Genomic DNA, 23,496 nt, shown 5'->3' with positions numbered 1-23,496 from the left:
GGAGCCTTGTGGGGTGCTGGCACCCTCATCTCAACCCGGGTGGCTGTCCCGCAGGAGCGTGTATGGAAAAATCCAACCTGAGCTTCACGCCCCGTACACACGCGTCTCTGTGAAAAGAGCTCCGTCACCTTCCTACACCGTCTCCCCCAACATCCCACACGGGGTGGAGGACTCTGGCCGCAGGGACTGTGTCATTTAACACCCAACAACCTCTGTGCCCAGACCAGAGCCTGACACACATTAGGAGTAAGCTCACTGAGCATCACTGACGTGATCGTGACCCAATGGACCAGTCCTTGACCTCCTCCACTGGCTGAACACCGGACAGCTGATCAAGCTCACGTCACGGTCCGACCGTGGCTGCGAGAATCAAACCAACGGCCCTGCTGAGAGGAGCGCTTGAAGCCTGGATCTTACCAGAACCGCTGGAGAGCAGATTCAAGCTGCCGGCTGGGAAGTCCTGGCTGACGGAGCAGTAGTTGACACTGACAGTGCTGAGTTGGGCCTTGGGGAACATCTGGAAGTCCTGCTCAGGACCGAGCGTGCTGGGCACTGAGGACGCTGGACACAGGCCTTCCAGGAGGCCGCCTTTGGGGTAGTTCTGTGTCTGCATTCCATACGGCGCCTGCTCCACACCAAAACCTGCAACAGGACCGCAGGCGGCAGACTTGTCAGGTGATATCGACGTGATGACCAGACACCCTCCACACCTCAAACCAAAGCGCACGCGAGCAGCTCTGCCCGCTCCAACCCTCCCCAGCAGACACGAGGGCTTTGGTGGGCAAGTTCTCCATGCAGTCCTCCTCTTCTCTAACTGTCCACCTTCTCAGTCAATGAGCCCTTTTCCGAAATGCCTGCAGCCCCTGGACCCCGGATGGAATGCCTCATGTGAGTATTTCTACATCTCTCATTTATCAAGTCCTGCCATGTGAGCCTCGGGACAACAGGGTCACTGGCTCTTTTGGCTTCCAAGGAAACTAAGGCTCAGAAAGACTAAGTGATTTGCCATGTAGCCTGTGACCTATGAGGGAGCATCTCCAGTCCCCCCCCACCCATGCTGGCTGAGGGACCACTGGAACCTTCGCTCGCCAGTGTCAACCCCCAGGAGGGAGCACCCGAACGCCACGACACTCTTTAAACCCCAAAGTTCAGGGAGAATTTAGCCTTGCTGTCCACACACATCCCAGGCCTGCCGCCTTTGCTGGCTACACTAATCCGACTACAGCAACTGGCTCACTTCATTCTGCCCCCAGCATTATAAACTGCCTCGACCAGCGCTGGCCAATGCAAAGATAACATGAGCCACTGATGAGATGTTAAATTTTCTAGTAGCCACACGGAAAAACTAAAAATACACCAGTGAAATAAATTGGAACATTTTACTTGACCTAAGAGATCCATTATCATTTCAACATCTAATCAGAATTTTAAAAACCATTAAGGAGATATTTACATTCTCTGTTCCATACTAGGACTTTCAGATCCGGCGGGTGTGGTGTTATATTCTCACCGCACGTCTCAATGTGAACCAGCCACACTGCAAGTGCCCAGCGGTCTGGATTTGGGAGTATGTGTCACCACCATATGGGACGGTGCAGGTCTAGACTCTGCCTCTGAACCCTCCGTGAATCTAACAGGAAGACTCAGAACCAAGGTCTTAAGGGCAGAATTAATTGCACTGACCTAATGAGTTGCTATTAATCCAATGAGGAACTGAGTTGAGAGGTGAATTTTCTTCATACCGATCTTCTGTCTTTTCTTGGTTGTCTGAAACATAGACAGAGACATACAAATTGAGAGGTTTAAACTACACAGGAATAAAAGTTCCTTTCTGAATTACTGTTCTACGGTTATTTCAGCATAACGAAATGCATTTAGCACTTCACACTTAATCCGAAGGTGTTCCATGTCATTATGTCTTTTAAAAACACTAGTGACAGGGGCTTCCCTGTGGCGCAGAGATTAAGAATCTGCCTGCCAATGCAGGGGACACGGGTTCGAGCCCTGGTCCGGGAAGATCCCACATGCTGTGGAGCAACTAAACCCATGCGCCACAACTACCAAGCCTGCACTCTAGAGCCCGCGAGCCACGACGACTGAGCCCACATGCCACAACTACTGAAACCTGCACGCCTAGAGCCTGTTCTCTGCAACAAGAGAAGCCACCGCACTGAGAAGGCCACGCGCTGCAACAAAGAGCAGCCCCTGCTCGCCGCAACTAGAGAAAGCCTGCCTGCAGCAACTAAGACCCAACGCAACCAAAAATAAAAACAAAAAACCAAAATCAAAACAAAACACTAGCGCCAGCGACGTGTTTTTCTAATAACTAGAATAAGACTTCTAAAATCAGTGCTATCATTGGCAAAGTTAAATTTTCTACTTGTGTAATCAGAGAGGTCTAGATGCTGTAGTGAATTCATCCATGCAGTCAACAAAGGGTTAAATGCTTATGAAGTACCACCTGTACCAGAGGCTGGAATACAGCGGATTAGTAACAGGGACATGATCCCTGACCTGGTGATGCACTGCCCATTGCCTCAAACCCTGAGGTGTATCCAGGGGCAGGGTGAGCCCTACAGAAAGAGAGGTCAAAGCAGTGCTCTGGGTGTCCAATCAGGGACACACGTGCCCAGGAATTTTGAAAAGAAAAAGGTTAGCATTCCCTGTGTGTGCTTCCTCCCTACAAATACACAACCACACACACACCCACAAATCCAGACCCACACAGACGCACATGATGAGAAACAGCAAAATGGGTCCGACTTGCCAACAAACAGATTTGACAGAAACTGGTCACACCAGATGTGTCCAAGTTCAGGGAAAACTTGAGGGTCTTTAAGTTTCCCTGGCCCTCAGAAGCCATAACTAAAAAGAGCTGGTGGGGGACCCTGAGATCTTTTTTACGATTTCGAGTCTGTAACAGACGTCGAAACTCAAGGGTTTAAAATCAATTAAATGAGGAATATTTCCCTGAACTCTACTAACGAGCTTATTTTCTTACATTTTTAACCTGAAGGATTCCCTCACTATACTGTTTCTCCTTTTTAACTTTATAGACACATTTTTTAAAATTAATTATGTATTGGCTGCATTGGGTCTTCGTTGCTCTGTGCAGGCTTTCTCTGGAGGGGCACGAGGGCTCAACAGTTGTGGCTTGTGGGCTCTAGAGCTCAGGCTCAGTAGTTGTGGCACACGGGCTTAGTTGTTCCGCAGCATGTGGACCAGGGCTCGAACCCGTGTCCCCTGCATTGGCAGGCAGATTCTCAACCACTGCGCCACTAAGGACGTCCCCAATACATTTTCAACACTGATTTCAACGCTCTTTTCAGGTCTACATCAAGACTTTCTATATGATGAGAGTTCTTTTGCTCAAAGGCCAGCTTCTGTATAATATTTCAGTGTGTAAATATATATCAATTATTTCTACATTTGCTTATAAACATAAAACAAAAAATTCTTTGTTGGATTCCATTTGGTCTTGGAAAAGGTTACTACAAAATTCCCAGTTTATCTGAACAAAGGCTTCCTTTCGCTGAGGCTGACATATTTCTTGAGGCTCTGTAAACTGAACCCCAAAACACAGGCATCTTTGCTGCCTCTGTATCTGACCATGCGTGCCTCCAATTCATGACGTCTGGCGACATGGTACACCTTGGTGACTAAGGCTTCTGCCTTGTGGCTAATGTTCCCCACACATGTACTGGAGTGGGATCAAAATCCACAACACTGCCACGTAGCTGACTCACGCCAACAGCATTTTCAGACAATGTGCCCTTCATCACTGAAATGCCAACCCCACGGCTGGCCAGCACAACCCCCATCACTCTTCCCTGCTACCCTCACCCCACCCAGGGAACCCAGTCACTCACAGGTACCTTTGATCATCTGCTCCAGGTGCTCCCAGAGAATGTCACCCACAAAGTCAGGTGCAAGCTCCAGAAAGCGCTCCTTGCCAAGGTTACACAACACCTGGCCTGTCATGCCAAACCTCTGGAGGTTGACATCCACCAGACTGAACTCGTTGGTGGCCCAGAGAAGCCACTGGCACACCTGTTGCTCGGTCCACAGCCAGGGATCTACCGGAGAGGGAAGAAAAGGAGGTGGTGAGGCCAGACGCACTCCTGATTTACCCGCAGAGCCCAGATGGGCACCACAGTCCAAGGAAATGAGCAAGACACCCCAGGAAGATGCTGAGGCACTAACAGCAGTGCCGGATGAAGTGTTGAGCTGGTTGGGTTTGGAAATAAAAACTGGCTCCACTTAATGACAGCTCTGCCCCTCTCTGCAAGACGCCCTAAATGAGTGCTTGAAATTAAGTCATCTCAAGCTATGACAGCCCAGTGTGCCCGTCTAGCACTGCACAGGCGCAGAAGGCTGCTGCCGGCAGTGGCACTTACTCTTGGGGATGCCGAGGCGGCACTGCTCCTTTTTGAAGCCACTGAAGGTAGCTTTCAAGGCCTGACTCATCACAGCCTTGCTGCATGGGGTCAACAAGGGCAGCTCACAGTTGGTCGAGTCTGGAAAAGAAACCCATGGGGACGTTAGCAGTTCAAGCTGGCAGCAACACAGGGAGACTCGAGGGGGGACATCTTAGCTTCTGGGGAAGAACAATTCCGATCTCAAATCTTCGACATCATTCCTTAGACGAGTGTGAATAGTAACAAAAACTGTTTGGTTTTTTGCGTGAAATTGAGAAAATACTATACATCTCATAACTACGTTTACTTAAAAAATCTAAAATAAAACTCGTTTGATTTTGCCAAACTTCATAGAGCAGTGATGCCTGGGTAACGTTTCTATTTAAAGCTATTTCTACATTTTTGACAATGAAAGAAGTTGCCTGGTTTTTGGCCAAAAGCCTTAAGGGGTTGTAAATGGCTAATTTGGAAGTGACTTCCACTAAACTAAGCAACAAAGGAACATCAACTCTAACAGGAACACACAGCACTTAGTACCCGTGACGTCAATTTTTATTGAAAAAGCCTTCTCTGGATTCACCGGGCAATTTCAAGAATGATGAATGACCGTCACGTGATGGCACTCTTATGCAAGTGGGTATGTTTTCACTAATTTTCTGGGCTGTATTTTCTAGCACCTACTTTATATGACAAAGTAATCTCCGGAATGTTTCCAACTAATAACTCTATCATGGTAATCGCAGAGGCATTACCTGATATGCTATTCCTTTAAAAAGAATAAACAATGATATTAAGAACTCCAAATGCAGATTGGTAAAGATGAGCTGGAATAATCTGTTGCCCCAAAACTTGGGGTGGCGGGGGGAGATCTAGCTAAGGATGTGAACCCAGGGAGAAAAGTTGGGGTACATTTTAACGTCTACTTGTCTGCTTCGAGAGGGGCTTGGGAGATGGGGCTGGGCTGGCTGCAGTGTTGAAATATCCTAAAGAAAAGCTCAGGGACTCCCCTGTGGTTTGCTCCCAGCAGGGCACCCGCCCTCCCTGGGATGCGTCTAGAAGGTAAGGACTTCAGTCACCAAGTGCATAAAAAAGGAAAACTGTCTTCTCGCAGATCTGAGCCTCTACCTGACTTTTCAAAGAGTTGAGACATCAACATTTGTCGCTTATGAATAATCATCTATGAACTGAACTCCTTTGGGACATCACGCTCAATTTGTCAAGTCTGAGTAACAAATTACCATGAGAAATTGAATCCAAGCCTGTTGGCACTTCCTGGAGTGTTTGCTCTTCATTCAGCGAAGGGAAAACGGCGAGCAGCGACCCATCAAAGGTGTCAAAGGCGGGCTGGCGCTGCAAACGCAGAGGGAAAGAAGACTGAAACATGACATTTAAACTTATTTGATGACCTGTTTTAAAGGTGGTCTATGGGCGGCCTCATTGATACACCCCGATTAAACTGCCAGTCATAAATCCATGCATAGAATCGACCAGTCAGTCCTCTGAGCAGCCTTCTGAGAGGGTCAAAGTGACCAAAAGGATTCTATTTTAACCCTGGCTTACTTATTGGCAGGCCTCGGAGATATAGCAGGTTTGGTTCCAGACCACCAAGATAAAGTGAATATTGCAGTAAAGTGAGTCACACAAAATCTTTGGTTTCCCAATACATATAAAAGTTACGTTTTACACTATTAAGTGTGCAAAAGCATTGTCAAAAACGATGCATACCTTAATTAAAAAAATACTTTATTGCTAAAAAATGCTAACTATCCTCTGAGCCTTCAGAGAGTCATAACGTTTTTGCTGGTGGAGGGTTTGAAATATTTCGACGATTACCAAACTTTGACACAGAGACACGAAGTGAGCAAATGCTAAATGCTGCTGGAGAAATGGTGCGGATAAACTTGCTGACTGCAAGGCTGGCACGAAAGAAAAAAAAAAAAAAAAAGCAGTAAAGCGAAGTACAATCTATCAAGGTCTGCCTGTCATCAACCGCAGAGTCAGAATGACTGGGAATTTACTTGTAATGGCCTAATCAATTTAAACGAATAAATTAAGTAAACAAACCTAAAACCAAGAGAATCTTAGAACAGTGCCTGGAGGGACTCAGAGACCACCTTGATCCAAACACCTGGCCCTCCTAAGCTACAAGGGAGAGACACCTAGGCTGTGTGTTTAAGAAGAACCACCCTTGGCAAAATAGTTTTAGTTCACTGCAGTTAAAACGAAAGGCAAGTGATGGAATAAAAATAAAAAAAATAAAACAACAAAATACATTACTTTTTCTGTTGAAGCAGCTATTCTGAAATGTTTACCATGAAACACTGCAACTGAAACTACATGTCTCTCCTCATCTATTCCAATGGTTCAGAAAATAATAATGCATATGAGAACATTCCTTAAGATTTAATTTTGTAAAAGTTTAGTGTACTGAAAAGGACACCCCTCCCATCATCTACTAAGGGGAAAGAGTTCTAAAGGAAAAGGTTTAAAGTTAAACTACCTACAATTTAGGGGAAAGGGGGAGAAATACACAGAGAAAGATAAGCCTGGAGCTGTGAGGATTTCTAATAATCTCATCTAACATTTACAAAAGGAATAGCCTTTCACATGAGACTCACTGGGACCTCCCTGGCAGTCCAGTGGTTAAGACTGTGTGCTCCTCATGCAGGGAGCACGGGTTCGATCCCTGGACGGGGAACTTAAGATCCCGCTGTGCCGCGGGGCTTGGTCAAAAAAAAAAAAAAGAAGAAAAAAGAAAAAAGGAAAAAAGACTCACTTATAAGGAACAGATAAAAGCTTGATTCATTGTTGCCTAAGTTGTTGCAGAAAAAGGCGAAGAAAGGTTATATTTTTCCAACATAAGCTGGAAATCCCATGTCATGTGTAATGCACTGACCCATCTGCTGAGTCATCAATGAAAAAATGTGTAACACATTTACAAACCAAACGGTTTGTGTGCTTTCTTTTTAGAAATGCAGAACAATGAATGACGCATTACCTAAGAAGCTGGTGGCCAGCAATGATGTCCCAGTGATGTTGGAGCCCAGCCCCACAAAAACCCAAAGCAAGGATGTCCACCTGCCCAAGACCCACGGGGGAAAGACCAGTCATGCAAGTGCGAAATACTTATCTCGGTTTGTAAACTACCTTATAGCAGGGCTAATTTTGGTGAAATAGCCGACAGATTCCCACGAGCAATGCCCAGGTGACTAAGAAATGCCTGTCCTTTCCGGACTGTACTCCTGATCGTTATTTTTTTTTTAAAACCAGGAAGCCAAAAGACAAGACAAATCCCTACTGCGTATATCAACGCATCAATTTCAGCAACGACACTTTCTTCTCCAAGCCCAGAAATCGCCCAGGCATCATCAAAACTCTTCTAGTTTACAGGAGAATGTTTCTCTCTAGAGGTGTCGTTTCAAACTTAATATCACAATTTCTTGTATAGTTTCTGCCATGCCACACTGAAAACGTCTGACCAAATTGAACAAAGAAGCAAAACAAAAAACCTCACTGGCTTGAAGTTTCATCAATTTCATGATACTCTAGAAAGGCCTGTGTCAATTTTTGCCTCTTGGGGCTGTATCAGACAAATAACCTTATAATGATCTACAGAGAAAAATGTAATATGCCAGAGATACATTATTATACAAAACCCTAAGCTCGGAGGAGGCCAGTCTAAAAATCACTGCTTCGGAGACATGTTTACTATACAACACTAAAAAAAAACCAATCAAATCTCGCTGTCACATTTGGAGAAGGCAAATGGGAAATTATCAGTGTGTGTTGCTAGAGGATGTTCCCAAAAGGGACTGAGATAGAAGCTACAAGAAATGATTATTATGCAGCAAGAAGGCTCTTTCATCTTTAATCTGTTTTCTGGTTTACATAAACAGGCACAGTTGTGCTGGAAAGGACAGACTGCCTGCATCCGGGTGGGCATTGACCCTTCTGATGGGAGCAGCAGCAGCAGCTGGGCCTGCCTGCCTCTTCTAAGCTCTTTCATTTCATTTCTTAAATGGCTTTTCTGTCACCCAAAGAAACTCCTGGGTGGACAGAACAGATAGCTCCTCCAGCTCTGTTCTCTTGAGAACTCACAGGATTTTTCACCTGGTAAGAACCTCAGATGGGAACTACAAAGGCCTCACCATCTACAAATTAAATGGCTTCATATGTTGGAGGACAAGATGAACAAGCACCAGCATACCCATTTTACAGACTAGAAAACTGAGACCCTGAGACATTAAGCAAACAGTCCAGAGATACACAGGCAGTTAATTAAAAAGCTAGGGCTAGAACAGGTCTTCTGGGACCCAGCCAACTGTTTTTTCTCCCAGAGATTGAATTTTCCAAAAAAAATTTTTTTTAAGTTTTAATTAAGACTTGTTCACTCACCTTGAGTGTCCCTCTGTAACTGCTGGACACAGGGGCCACCTGGTCCATGTTCTTGATTCCAAAGTCATTCATCTTTAAAAAAAGAAAAGAAAAAGGGAAAAAAATGAAGAAAGAACCAAAGAGGCAACAAATCCAGTCCATTTTTAAAAGTCTGCATCCTCCAGCCACATCCACACCTAATTCTGGCTGAGTCTGTCAAGTTCTCCAGGCCTAACAGGTCATTCAAAACTGAATGCCAGGAATTCTTCTCACAAAGGGGATGCTACTTAAGTAATTAAATAATAATGCTGGTTCTCTGCTGAATTCCATTTAGATTTGAGGCGCACAGATAAAGTTGCCTTCTGGCCTGCTGGGCTGCGGGGCTCGGGTCCTTCCAGGACAGGAGTGGGAGGATCTGTTTTTCACCACCAATTCCAAGGTCAACTTGGGGTGTGGGCCTGGGTGGGGTTGCTGGAGGGGCCGTGGGCTACCTCCTGTCTGCAAGGGGGACAGGAGCTCCAGGGCAAGCCACAGGGATGACCTGCCATTGTAGCTCCCAGGCAGATGGACACCCAGGAAAGCCAGCTGGGAGACCCGCCTCAGAGGGCCCTCTCCCCTCCCCGCCCCACCCCCCCAAGCTGTGAGGAAGCACTGGCCCAGGAAACAGATAAAAGGGAGAACCAGGGCTGAGATCAAATCCAATTTCGTTGTCCCAGATCCTCCTGCGTTGGGTACAAAAGCTCGAAATACGTCTGCTTTGCGTTTTGCTCAGCTGTGCATTTCTTCAAGAGGAAGTGATTCTGATCACGGATCTGCCTTACTTGCTTGGATGGTCTGGGCTTATCCCAGACCTGCACTGACCAGCGTGGTGGCCGTCAGCCGCGTGTGGCTCCTGAGCACTTGGCACTGGGCTAGGGCGAACTCAGATGTGCTCTGCATGCAAAACACACCCTCGATTTCAAAGGTTTCGTAGCAAAAAGTAAAATATCTCAGTACTAACATTTACTGCATGTTTATGTAATATTTTGAATGCGCGAGGTCAATTGAAATACATTGAAGTTTATTTCACTGTATTTACCGTGGCTATTAGAAAACTTAGGCTTACACGTGTGACTGGCAATTGGACAGTTCCATATGTGACCTGTGATTGCTGTTATCAGCTGAAAACTTATTTAGGGCCCTAAAAGGTAATTGTGTCGTGGGGTAAGTAACATCTCAATAAATGAGAAAGGTACTTAGACAATCCTGCCAAAGTGTTAGATTAAAAAAACAGAGCAACTAAAGCTGATTCTCAAACAACCTGGGAAAGCCCCGATGACAGTAACCCGCCTGCCCGCCCAGCCGGCCAGCTACGTGGCAGTGAACAGAAGGAAGCTTTACTGGGTGCCTCTAACTGCCCACCCTGTGATCTCCACTGGGCGCTGCTACCTGTTACAACCAAGAACTCTGAGTAATTAAAACATTGTGCAATGGATAGGACTCACTGGTGGAGGCGAACAGCATTATTTTCCCATAACTACTTAATTCGAGTTTGTACTTTCTTGTTTTCTCTTTATGGTCAAACGTTATGGCTAAATCAGACCTCCCAACGACTCAGCACACAGACACACAGCCCTTGGCCAGAGACAGTGTAGGAGGAGAGTCCCTGCCACCAGGGAGGCCAGAGGCACTGGAGGGGCCTGTTAAAACCCTCAGTAATTATCATGGTGACCAGCGGGAGGCTCGAAAGCTTTGACAATAAATAATAGTCAGGGTGGGGGGTGAGGCTGGGGGTTTGGAGGGGAGGGGGTGTCCTGGATCAAAAGTGACCGCCTTTGCTCAGAATCTCCACTTGGTAGATGCTGTCAACCACAGGCACGCAACAGTCAGTACTCACTGATGATCACCGCCCTGGTGATTCCTACTTGCTAAGGGCTAAGCCAGAGCTGGGGGACTGTGCCTTCCCACCTCACTCAGTCCTGACATCCCTGAAAGGCAGATGCTATACCATCTTACAGTGAGCCAACAGAGCCCTCAGGTACTTTGCCCAGCATCACACAGCTACTTTGGGGGCATCTGAGCATCACAGTGCTGACCAAATCCCCGAGGAGTATGGTCCTTCCCCCTGAGCTCCTCCAGGAGCCAGGATCACCCGAATGATAAGGCCTGGGCCCTCCTCCCAGCATGTCAGTAAAGAGCAGAGGTGGCACACAGCTATCACTAGCCTAGGCCCCTGCTCATGAAGCCTCAAGATGTGAAATGCTCCTTCACGGAGAGCTTTACGCCACTGATCTGGATGAAGGAAGTCCTGTCACCTGTTGACGACATCAACAAGCCTCAGACAGGACACCAAAAGGAAAGCACATCTTGGGTGTTGTCAGTTACCCATCTTCTTCGCCTGGTTTGCACTTTATTCCACATTCTTTGCTTCACGGAGATGGACAGAGAATAGAGGTGGAGGGCAATGGAGAAGCCGCGCCTGGTTTTTGTGTACAAATACCTGGAGGAAAGGCAGTCTACCACTCCCACATAAAGAGCTGTAATTACTAGCTACAGAATAGGATTCTTTTGTTGTCCCGCTTTTCATTTGTTTTGTAAAAACCATGTAGAATCAAAATGCTCTACCAATGGCTTCTGGCAAACACATAATTAATCAACTTTAAGTTCCCTTATTGTACTCAACACAGCTTATGAAGGTGGCAGACAGGTCAAGTGTCTCCACATAAGTCAGTTTCAGGTCTTTTTGGTGTTGCCCTATGGATCGCTGCTTTTGAACAGCAAAAACGGGGAAAATGGCAGAAATGGAAGGGCTGAAAATGGTTAAATTGTAAAACAAGCAGAACTTGCCCGACAACAGTACCCTTGTAGGAACAAGCGATCGCTTATGTGAGATTAGTAGACAGGTTTGCATTTAGGTAAATTTTAAAAAAGAAAGAAAAAAGAAAAAGGAAAACAAACCCGAAACGCACTTTTGAAGACCACTTTGGCTTCTCCTTTGAAAGTTATTAATTTAGAGAGAGGAATGACTAATCCCAGAAATGAGTGTTTGACTATTTCCCTGCAGGTCGCAGAGTGCCAGCATTTACTGTACTGTGATATTATTCAGAATTTTAATAAACCTTAACTTAGAGATTTCTCTCTCTGATTGGTGGTGGTGTGGGCAGGCAGGCAGTGCACAGACGCTTGCCCTGTATGGAACAAACATAATCTCTTACTGGTAAATTAAAATAAATTACCCCTATCTCCAAAGGGGACTGCTCACTTCTTTACTTTCTAAATCAGTAGCAGGTCAACTACTATTTTCGGATACCCAAAAATTGAATACAGGCCAATATAAAATCTCATGTGCTAAAAAAAAAAAAAAAACCAGACACGCACAAACCCCTTCATCCAAAATGCTCTAAGGGGAAAATAAAGGCAGCCTTGCGCACCCAAATCCCCATTTCCCACAGGCTCCCCATGTTTCGCCTCCCAGGACTTAGGGGCCGGGATCCGGAGGTCCTGGGGCGCCCGCGGGGGTCGCACTGCAGTCGCTGGATCCTCCCGGCGCCTCCCTCGCCCGCCGCCCCGGCTGCGCCCTGGACTTGGCCGCGCAGGTGACCGGGGGGGTGGGGATCAGCGCGTTTTCGGGAAGCCGCAGCCTCCCAGGTGTTTCCTACGCCCGGCACCCCAGATCTACCGGGCCCGGCGCCCTCCAGTAAGTCACCCGCAAACGGGCGCGCCGGGGCCCCTCGGACACCCTCTCCAGCGCCCCCCAGCCCCTTCGCGAAATCGGGTCCGCCGGGCGCCCCCCGGCAGGAGCCCCCCTACCACGCCCGCGTTTCCTTTTAAAACAAAAGCAAGTGAAACAAGCCGGCGCGCCCCGCCCGCCCCAGCGGCCTCGGCGACCCCGAGGTCGCCGCCGGCTCCGCGCGTCACGGCCGGGCCCACCCCGCGCCCTGTCGGCCGCCCCCAAAGCCACTCGGGCCCCCGGAACACGAGCTCCGAGCGGACCGGATCCCAGACGTACGACCCCCGAATCCTAGCAGGAGCCGCCACCCCGCCCGGACCCCGGCTACGCCCGGGGATCCGGACCTCGGCGCCACCCACGTCCCCCGCCGGGTTCCTGGGTCCCCCGGGAGAGAAGCCGGCGTCGGAGGGCTCCCCGCCGCCCCCCGCGACCGCGCCCGGCGCGACCCGAGCCCGCTCTTACCGCGCCGCTCCGGGCAGGGCCGCCGGCGGTTCGGGGCTCGGGCTCCTCGGGGCGCGCCGGTGAGGGTGCGGGCGCGGGCGCGGGCGCGCGGGCGGGGCGCTCCGGGAAGCCGGGCCGGGCCGGGCCGGGCCGGGGGCGGCGGGCTGCGGGAGGGCTCCGGGCGCTCGGGGCTGGGGCTGCACCGCGCACCGCGCCGCCGCTGGAGGAAGTAACCGGCCGGTCCCCTCCGCCGCGCGCTCTTCAGGAGCTGGGGGAGGAGGGAGGCGGGGGGAGGGAGGGGGAGGAGGGAGGCGAGACGACAGCGAGGAGGGAGGAGGGGCGGAGGGGGCGGGGAAAGGAGCCGGAGGAGGGGCGGAGAGACCGCGGAGGAGGGGTGGAGGGGAGAGGAGGAGGCCGAGGAGGGGCGGGGTGGAGAGGGAGCCCCGCGGGCAGAGCGAGGCAGGGGAGGGGGGCGGGCGGCGGAGGCCAGCAGGGGCGGAGCCGGACCTTCCGGGCGGGACCTGGCCCGGCGCCCGCTGTCCCTCGGCTGTCCCTCGCCTGCCGTTCCCGGGCCGCTGTGGACCGGGCACTCCGAGGCCGGACGCCCCGTGCCGCGCGTGTCCCGGGAGCTCAGGAGGAGAGTCTCTCTTTGGTTTCTTCCCCGGGTCCGGAGGCTTTAACCCCAAACGTGCCCTGGCGGGGCTGGAGTAGCGCTGGTGCCACCGAGTGGCCACAGGGCTTGGGTCCATAAGGGGCTCATTCTGGCCCCATTCTTGGACCCCCATCAGTCCTCGTGGACGGATGACTTCTGATCATGTCAATGATTTCTGATCATTCCGTCAGGAAAACAGGCTGAGATGATACAGGTGCAAACTGGGCCCTTTGGTGGGTCACGGAGTCCCCCGGCTCCGGGAAGCCCCGTTCCTACCGCGCCCGTGTGGGTGGTGCCCCCTAGAGTTGGGCGGTACCTTGGTAGGAAGGAGCCTTGCCTGAGCTGCCCTGGGCTAATCCTCAGGATAATTCTCCCCACTCTCAATATGAGGGAATGGACCCTTAGGGTAAATAACCTGCCGAGTCCTAAGACGTATAAGTGGGAAGTTGAAGGTTGAAACTCCAGTTTCTCTGACTTCCAACTATGGTCAAAACCATCACCCATACCTTCTGTTTCCATTTTTAGCAGGAATACTTGAGTCCCTGGCTAGAAATGTGAACGTTTTCTATTCAGATTCAGGTCAGATTCTCAATATTTTGGAGGAATATTTAGATTCCTAAAAGTGGGTATAAAGTAAAATAGCTCAGCTTAGGCAAGGCCAGGGGCTGAAATTTGGTGCATCTCAGGGACTGCAGTGCTGTAAAGGGAGAGAGGCACGGCCTCACTTCTCTGTTACCAAGGTTCCCGGTTTCCATGGCAACCCTAAACCGGAGTTATCCAGATAATTGAGATACTATTGCACCTTAATGTTTCCAGGTACCCTAGGGTCTCCGGGTATCACCATTGTGTGGGTCAGAGGCAGGGTCTACAGAGCTTAAACAACCAGGTGCAGAGAAGATTGATATTTCTGGCAGATTGAATTGATTCTGATGATTTCTCCGTGAACATTCAGGCCTGGACCAGAAATCACAGATAGGTCAAGAAGGAGTTTCCTAAATGGGATGCAGATCCATAGTAAGTTACCATGGAGACATGAAGAATATGTTACCTTTTTTTTTTTTTTTTAACTGTAGCAGAAAATACTGACTCATCTGTGCTGCAGTTTCAGCTAATAGAGGGTCTTTTCCCCTAGGCTACAGAGAGCCTCTGAGAAGGTTGATACAGACAGCCATTAGGTCAAATTCAGTTGCCCTGAGTGGGGCTGCCTTGTCCATAGCACCTGCTTCCGTGCCCATGGGTGTCCAGTGCTAGGTGATCAGGGGCTCCCTGAATCCCTGAGGTCCACTGACTCTTTGAGAAGACATCTTTCCTCCTTGAGGGGCTGGTAGGGGGGTAGGAGCATTTCCAACACATCTGAGCAGAAAGACGTCGAAAGAAGGGCCACAGGAGTTTGGAGATTGTTCCTGACAACCAACTTTTCCTGTGCTCTAACTCACTAAACCTTGGGCCAGTTCTTTCCTCTGTAGAAGCAAGAGTGATTATGGCACCTTTGTCATCAGGTTGTGATGGGCATTTGACACAGTTTGTAAAGAATTTGTTCAGCACATGGCAGAGGGAGGTTCAAAATGATATAGCTATTAAGTGTCTTTTTCCAAGCTCCCCTTGGGGAGCATTTATGAAAAAAATCCTTTAAAAGCTATATACTTGACGGACTTCCCTAGTGACACAGTGGTTAAGAATCTGCCTGCCAATACGGGTTCGATCCCTGGTCCAAGAAGATCCCACATGCCACAGAGTAAATAAGCCTGTGGGCCACAACTACTGAGCCTGTACTCTAGAGCCCCCAAGCCGCAACTACTGAGCCTGTGTGCTGCAGCTACTGAAGCCCGAGCGCCTAGAGCCTATGCTGCGCAACAAGAGAAGCCGCGGCAATGAGAAGTCCACACACCACAATGAAGAGTAGCGTCTGCTTACCGCAACTAGAGAAAGCCCGCGTGCAGCAACGAAGACCCAACGCAGCCAGAAATTTTAAAAGAAAGAAAGAAAGAAAAAAAAATCATCCCTACCCTCTCAGTTATAAATGTGTGAAACCCTGTAGAAAATAATGTAGCCAGGAGCATAAACGCAGAGCTGAAAGAGGTGCAGAGGCTGGAGAGAGGAAGCTGGGGTCACACACAAGCCTGGACTCTTGACTCCCACCGAGGCCTCTACTGCTCCCAGTTCTCCTTCCCAGGAGCTCTGGGCTCAGCTAAGCAGCCCCCTTACCCTGAGTCCTACGCGGTGGCTGAGCCCCCTCTACACTTGGCCAGTCACATGCTCATAATAAGATGGTTTATCCTAGTTCTGGGGCCACATCAGGGTTCCTAACATTTTTTACCTTCCTGTTATTGGTTGGTTTCCTAGTTACTTAGCAGAACTAAAACCCGGCCTGGCTGAGGCCTGTGATTATTCATTGACTATTATGGCTTGATTCACAAGGAACATCGGGTTTTCCAGTAAATTAAACCCAATAAAAGTATGGCCCTTGTGCTTCAAGATCAAAAGTCGAAGGTGTTAGAAGGAAATTAAAAGTCAGGAGGCCCATGAGGTGAAATGACCAGATGCCCCATGTCGAGCTGAGTGTAAGAGCAGTCTTAACTCTTCCTTTAAGAAAGGGGGAAGCTCATAGAAGAGAAGAAGAAAGAGGAAATTACAATAGAATGTATGCATTATAAATAGTAAATGTCTAGAGAGTAAAAAGCAGATGAAGAGTTCTTTAAAATCCAGACGTATTTATTAAAAATGATTAGCTTACAAAGTCATCCTGTAAAACCACAGCAACAACAAAAACGTTTCCTTAGAAACACGTCTGGATTTACCTTGAAATCCTAATCAATAGTCAACATACAGTTGGATGTGGTTTCCAGTTGCAAGCTAAACAGACATCATTTGGTCTAAGGTGTATCATTTATTCATTCAGCAAACACAGTGTCAGCTGCTGAGAAGACAGATGAGCAAGGGCTTAGTCCCTGCCCTTGAAGAAGTAAAAATGAAGCCCACAGTTCTGCAAAAACCACACACAAATGTGAGATTTTGGAAATCCGGGGTGAGGCGGGGGGAGGGGGCAGTGGAGGAGGAAATGCACTTAGAGACAGAAATAATTTAATTCAGGCTCATTTCTGGCACCTATGTTTCCTTTGCTGACCATTCGCCCTGCAGGCACTGGATCATGTCTGGGAGTAGTTATTCCACCCATACATGTTGGGGTCAAGGAACAGATGAAATGATATTTTATAACCCCCCCAAATCTCCCCCCACCACACACAACAAATATGCACGCAACATGTGTACCATCCAGCTGCCCTCTCTTCGTGCCCATCTGCAGGCTGGCACAGGTTCCCGGAATCCGGGCCAACCCTGGGTCATCCAACAGCCTCCCAGCCCCCAACAAGGTGGTCCTACACTATGCAAGAGCAGGTAGTTTCTACCATTTTCTTTAAGATTCTTCGGAACAGCCAACAGGGGACTACCCCTGGGAGGTCAAAAACTTCTCCTAATGTCCTATGTTAATTTCATCTGCTGTTGGCAGCCTCATTGGTCCCTTATGTTCCTTGTGGGCATGAAGTCAGGATAACTAGATAGAGCCTGTGATCTTATCCTCTGAAGGGCAGCCTGTGGGGTGGGGTCAGACTCCCGGGGGTCAAATCCCAGCTCAGTCTTTCACTGGCTGTCCAGCTGTGGCCCTGGCAAGTTGCTTAAACTGTTCGGGTCTCAGTTTCCTTCTCCGTCAAGTTTGCGCAGTGGCCGTGCTTTTCTCCTAGGACTGCTTGATGATTAAATGAGTTAAAGTTTCTTAAGCACTTGGAATAATGTCTGGCACATAATTAAGTGTAAAGTTGTGATAAACAAGCATCAGCTCCCCCGAGAGTTGGTCCTGCCATCCCCTTCAGCCACCTCTGATCACGGCCTTCTACACTGTAAGCAAGATGTTGATTCACAACAAGGAATAAGATCAAGACCCATGCTGTCCATAGGAACTCACAGTTTCACTACAATTCTCTTGCCTTTGGTGGCAAGAGACCAGGGAATGAAACACTGCATTTTGAAACTGGAAAAATCTTTAGAGCTGATAAATGAGACCAACTCCTGTTTTTATAAAGAAACTGAGACCCAAGGAGGATCAGTTCCTTGCCGGCGGTCATAAGACTATTTTCTGGTGGGCCTGGGGCCTCAGTCCAGACCTACTGCCCCCACTGCCTCCCTGACACAGTCATTTTTCCTTATAAGGCAGTGCTCTTGGAGTATATAAACCACCTTCAAAATCCACCGTGATATTAAACTGCATGATGACATGCTTTCGGCAAGTCTGAACAACAAAAATAGTTAAGAGGGACCCATCATATTCTGTAGAATTGATAAACCCTAAATAAATATGTCGGCAGTGTGAGTCAGACCTGTACAGGTACAGGACTTTGGAGCTGTGTTTTTTCTGAATCACAGAATGATTCCCATAGTACGCACTGGACTGAATGAGGCTTCAAGCACCAACTTGATTATCTTGCAAACTGGACACCGAACTGCTAGTCTTCACACAAATGAAGAATTAGTCACTATTGTACCCGTCAGTCCAGCAAATGATTAAGGAAAGCTAATTCACATGCCACTTTTGGTGGCAACATAAAACCTGGATTAGCGTTTTAAAGCTCAATAATGTAACAGACATAAGTGACATGTGAATAAACCATTAAAACAGATCTTTATGTTATGTGCATTTGAAACTGCACACCTCAGGTTGGGACTTGAACCCCGCCAAAACCCAGATTGGAACTTGAATTCACTGTCTTTTAATTGAGGTCGCACACCTGGTCTCAGGACTTCATAAAGCTCAGGTTCTTTATGTCTCAGCTCAGAAGGAATTCAGCAAGAGGCAAAGTGATAGGTAAGAAGTGGATTTATTTAGAGAGATACACATTCCATAGACAGAATGCGATCCATTCAAAAGGCAAGAATGGCCGTGGGAGAAACACACTCCACAGACAGAGTGTGGGCCATGTCAGAAGGCAAGAGGCCCTGAAATATGGGGTGGTTCATTTTTAATGGGCTGAGTAATTTCGTAGGCTAATAAGTGGGAGGATTATTCCAACTATTTTGGAGAAGGGGCGGAGATTTCCAGGAATTGGGCCACCGCCCACTCTTTGGGCTTTTAGGGTTAGCCTTGGAACAGTTATGGTGCCTGTGGGCGTGTCATTTAGCGTGTGCTCATGTATATGGTGAGCGTATAATGAGACTCAAGGTCCACTGGAAGGCAAATCTTCCACCATCTTGGACCTAGTTGGTTCTCACCAGTTTATGTCCTATCTTCAACCGGTATGTCATTTTTTAGAGGTTGCCCCTTCCCTCCTAAGTTCATGCTCTTTTGAGGAATGGCTTTCCCATTGCTGCAAGATTTTTCCCCTTGCTTCTTTACTTTTATGAATTTTGGTGTCTATGTCTATTTCAGACCCACTGAGTTGTTCACGCCTCTTGTTTATAGCTGTTCTGTAACGGCTCTAAGACTATTATAGCCTCTTCCCATCAAAGCTAATGCTGCTTTACCTCTACATGCCGACTTGTCACCTCAACCATGCCTCTTTGGTTGCTGCCGAGGCCAAGCAGGAGAGCCTACCCTCCACTCTCAGCTGTCATGGGGGAGAACCAGCAGCGCTCGTCTTCTGGAAGATTCTCACAGAATGCTTCAGGAGGCACCCCAGCTCTCCTAGCAAAGAAACATCACTTTATTCGCCCATTAATCAAAATAAAGCAAAGCTGAGTGGCAGGGACACACCGCTCCCTGCTCCACGCCTGGAGAAAGGAACAGGGGCAGGACCAGGTCCCAGGCACCACCTTGAAATTCTTCATACTTTTAAACATTTTCTTTCTTTATTTACTTACTTATTTTTAATCTTTTGGCCATGCCCCTGGGCTTGTGGGATCCTAGTTCCCTGACCAGGGATGGAACCTGCCACCTCAGCAGGGAAAGCGCCGAATCCTAACCATTGGACAGCCAGGGAACGCCCTTAATACTTTTTTTTTTTTTTAAATAAAAGGAGGCTCTTTTTCATTTTGTAGACGGCTCTGCAAATTATGTAGCCAGTCCCAGGTAAGACATTTCTCCCACGCTTTTCCCCACATGCAGGGAGACAGCAGGCACTTCCGCCACCCAGAACACACGGCAGACAGGTGGCCTTCAGTCCCCTGCTCCCAAGGCAGGTCCGGGCCTCTGTGACAGTCTGACTTGGTCTCTTCAAACTACACACTGTATACTACACAAACACACATAAACACCTTTAGTGAGATGTAATTCACATACAACAAAATTGACCCATTTAAAGCAGGTGGTTCAATGGTTTTTAGAATATTTACAAATATGTGCAACCATCACCCCAGTCAATTTTAGAAAATTTTCATCACCTCGGAAAGAAACCCCATTTCCATCATTTCCATTAGCTCTCACCCCTTCTATCCCTCTCTAGCCCTATGGAACCAGTAATCTGCTTTCTGTCTGCCTATTCAGGGCATTTCCTATGAACAAAATTGTACCATATGTTGTCTTTTGTGATTGGCTTCTGTCACTCGGCATACTCAAGGGTCACCTGGGTTGTAGCCTGTGTCAGCATTTTGTTTTTCTTTATGGCCAGGATATGTTTTATTATATCCAATTGTCTGGTTTCTGTTGGCAGCTACCTGTGAAACTGCTGGCCTACCAGTGAGTCTCACAGCATCTTTAACACCCAGAGAGGGGTGACCCCGATGCTCTTTTCCTGGACCAGCCTGGGCAGCAGAGGAAGACGTGAAGCCAGTAGGGGCAGGGAGGGAGGGCCTGGGCTATACCAGATGGCCTATCACTGGGCTTCCTTTAGGTCCCATCTCTCCTTCCCCCAGAGTGGCCCTCCCAACAATGGGCCACCCCAGGAACTGCCAGACCTTCCTCATAGTGGGGGGGGGGGGGGGGCAAGGAGGCCCTTCCCCTTCTGAGCTTCAGCACACGTGTTTCTTGGTAACGAGGGAGAAGAATGTTGGATGAAACGTAGCGGGTTGTGTCTTCTTGTTCCTTTACTTTCACCCTACACTTTGGTGTTTGTATAGAAAAATAAGTGAACTATTTCCCTTTAAGAACCAGCTGATCTGATTTAATTTTAAAAAAGTAACCATTTGACATTTTATTTATTCATTCACTCACTCATTCATTCATTCTTCCAGTTGTATTGCAATATAATTGGCATCATTTGACATTTTTTAAATGACTTTTTGGTGTGGCTTGTGAATTTGAATACTTATACTCATTTCTAAAGACTAAACACCCCGGGTGACTCAGAGGAAAAGCCTGAGGCTCACCAGGCCCCTCGAGGTCCCGTGACCTGGCCTCCGTCTCTGTGATCTCTCTTCTTTCCCCAATCCTGCTGCTCCTCACGACACCAGCTGGCCTCCCCAAACACCAGGTAGGATCCTTCCTCTCCCAGGAAAGCTCTTGCCCCATCTAAAATTGCAACAACTTCTCATCTGACGCAGCACGGCTTTTTTTTTTTTTTCTAAAGCCCTTGTCATTATGTAATGTTCTTTTGACATTTTGCTCTTTTTACTCTGTTAACTCTCTATCTCCCCAGCTTGAATTCTACCCCATCAGGGCAGGGGCTGTATCCACTTGGGGCACTACTTTTCTGCAGTGCTCGGAACAGTTCCTGACACAGCACTCAATACATATTCGTTTAGTAAATGACATGCATGAATGTCGAGGATAAATTTTTGTCACCTTTCTGAGGAACACGTAAAATGTTAGTTGGTAAGTATGGATGCAGAGGTTAAAAGTTTTACCAATAAGAAGAGATAAATACATTATGTGATATCATTTATTTTTTATTTTTTTTAAATTTTATTATATATTGAAGTTTAGTTGATTTACGATGATGTGTTAGTTTCAGGTGTACAACAAAGCAATTAATTTCTGCATATACATATATCTGTTCTTTTTCAAATTCTTTTCCCATTTAGGTTATTATAGAAGATTGAGTAGACCTGTGCTATACAGCAGGTCCTTGTCAATTATCTATTTTGTATATTGTAGTGTGCATATGTTAATCCAAAACTCCTAATTTTTCCCTCCCCGCCAATTCCCCCCCCCCCGCTAACCATAAGTATGTTTTCTATATCCGTGAGTCTGTTTCTGTTTTGTAAATAAGTTCATTTGTATCATTTTTTTAGACTCCACACATAAGTGATATTATATGGTATTTGTCTTTGTCTGTCTTACTTCATTTAGTATGATAATGTCTAGGTCCATGCATGTTGCTGCAAATGGCATTGTTTCATTCCTTTTTATGGCTGAGTAATATTCCACTGTATATATGTACCACATCTTCTTTATCCACTCCTCTGTCAATAGACATTTAGGTTGCTTCCATGTCTTGACTACTGTAAATTGTCCTGCAATGAGCATTGGAGTGCATGCAATGTATCTTTTTGAATTATGGTTTTCTCTGGATATATTTTATAATACTTTGCTGAAATAGTAAAAACCAGAATAGTGACAGAACCTTGCGTTTAGATAGTACTTGATACTTTTCCTAGGCTTGCCTTCTGTGACATTACTTATTTTGGATAGCATTACTATTTCCAGTTTAAATGACTTGCGCAAAGTCACAAAGCAATCTTCAAGGTGATTCAGGAATAAAATCTCCTGAATTTTTCATTGAGAGTGTTTTTCCACTAAAGTAAGTAGTACTTTGCAAGTATTTACCCCTTGACAGTTTGCACACTGTTTCACAGAGGTCAGCTGCCTGTCCCTTGCCCTGTGGGAAGCAGAACATGCCCTGCTACTCCTGTAAACCAGTGAGGAAGCTGTGACTCGGCCTGGCCAGGGTCTTGCCCTGTGGCTGCTGGCTAAGCTGAGGGCCAGGACCAGGCCTCTGCTCTTGTACTGGCGTGACGACAGACAAGGCCATCCTTGTGCTTTGCAGGACGAGGTGTGACTTGACCCTCAGCATTCAAGACTGTCACGTTGGTCAGTTCCATTCTGTGAGGGCAGCCTGAAGACCTCTGGTGGGCTGAGTTTTGAGACTTGTCTGAGACAGTTGTCTCAATTGCTCCAGCCACGTGGCTGGGGGTGGGCGGGTGGGGCAGGGGGTGGGGGGAGGCTCATTAGCTACCCAGCATGCATTTCACCTTGACTTGGGTGGGTTCTCCTTCTCTTAGCCTGTTCAGTAACTCTTCCCAAGGGGTAGCAGTCATATCCCTGAAGTGGGCTGAATGGTGGCCCCAAAGATATGTGTACGTCCTAACTCCCTACAAGTGTGAACTTCTGAAAAAAGTTTTTGCAGATGTAGTTAGTGAAGAATCTCAAGATGAAATCGTGCTGTCTTATCCTGGCAGGCCCTAAATCAAGTGACAAGAGTCGAGGAGAGACACAGGGAGAAGAGCAGAAAGCCAGGAGAAGATAGAGGCAGTTGGAGTTATGTGGCCTCAAGCCAAAGAGGCTGGAAGAGGCAGGAAGGATCCTCTCCCAGAGCCTCCTGGGGGAGCATGGCCCTGCTGACACCTTGGTTTTGGACTGCTGGACTCCAGAACTGTGAGAGAATTAATGTCAGTTTCTTCAAGCCACCAAGTGTGTGGTGATTTGTTACAGCAGCCACAGGAAATGAATACAGTCCTTCGGTGAGACTGGACACTGAAAGGAGAAGAGGAGGCACCAGGGGTGAAGTCAAGATGTGGGACGCTCTCTAAGAAAGTGAGGGGTCTTAGCAGGAGTAAGAAAGTTTAGCATAAATTGAAAACATAGGGTAAAGAGTAAAATGTTGAATTAGGCAGTGACTTGGATCTTTGACGGTCTCTACAAGAAAATGAGAGAAAGGAGTTTATGAAACTGCTTTCTTGAATGCTGGCGCCAGCGGAAGCAACGTGCGTTTATGGTGGCAATTAAATGTTGGGATCTTAAGTGCAATCTTGGGGGT

General features: G+C 47.7%; 1 protein-coding gene and 1 long non-coding RNA gene across 2 annotated transcripts in view; one reads left to right on the top strand and one right to left on the bottom strand.

The window, feature by feature from the left end:
• The window catches only part of ETS2 (ETS proto-oncogene 2, transcription factor), an 18,705-nt gene extending 5,535 nt beyond the window's left edge, over nucleotides 1-13,170 (bottom strand). Inside the window, exons 1-7 of the mRNA XM_057697247.1 lie at nucleotides 12,964-13,170; nucleotides 8,814-8,885; nucleotides 5,657-5,768; nucleotides 4,398-4,517; nucleotides 3,876-4,076; nucleotides 1,684-1,767; nucleotides 418-642 (exon numbers count right to left, since the gene is read on the bottom strand). Of these exons, the coding sequence (XP_057553230.1) occupies nucleotides 418-642; nucleotides 1,684-1,767; nucleotides 3,876-4,076; nucleotides 4,398-4,517; nucleotides 5,657-5,768; nucleotides 8,814-8,885 (814 nt within the window). The 5' untranslated portion in view covers nucleotides 12,964-13,170. The remainder of the gene's footprint in view (nucleotides 1-417; nucleotides 643-1,683; nucleotides 1,768-3,875; nucleotides 4,077-4,397; nucleotides 4,518-5,656; nucleotides 5,769-8,813; nucleotides 8,886-12,963) is intronic.
• LOC130830196 (uncharacterized) lies at nucleotides 12,276-23,496 on the top strand. Its single transcript, XR_009047751.1, has 3 exons — nucleotides 12,276-12,468; nucleotides 22,316-22,550; nucleotides 22,919-23,496. It is a non-coding gene; the product is annotated as an uncharacterized LOC130830196 (long non-coding RNA).

Source organism: Hippopotamus amphibius, chromosome 10, assembly GCF_030028045.1.
Source record: "Hippopotamus amphibius kiboko isolate mHipAmp2 chromosome 10, mHipAmp2.hap2, whole genome shotgun sequence".
NCBI lineage: Eukaryota > Metazoa > Chordata > Mammalia > Artiodactyla > Hippopotamidae > Hippopotamus > Hippopotamus amphibius.
This window is presented reverse-complemented; position numbering and strand designations above follow the sequence as displayed.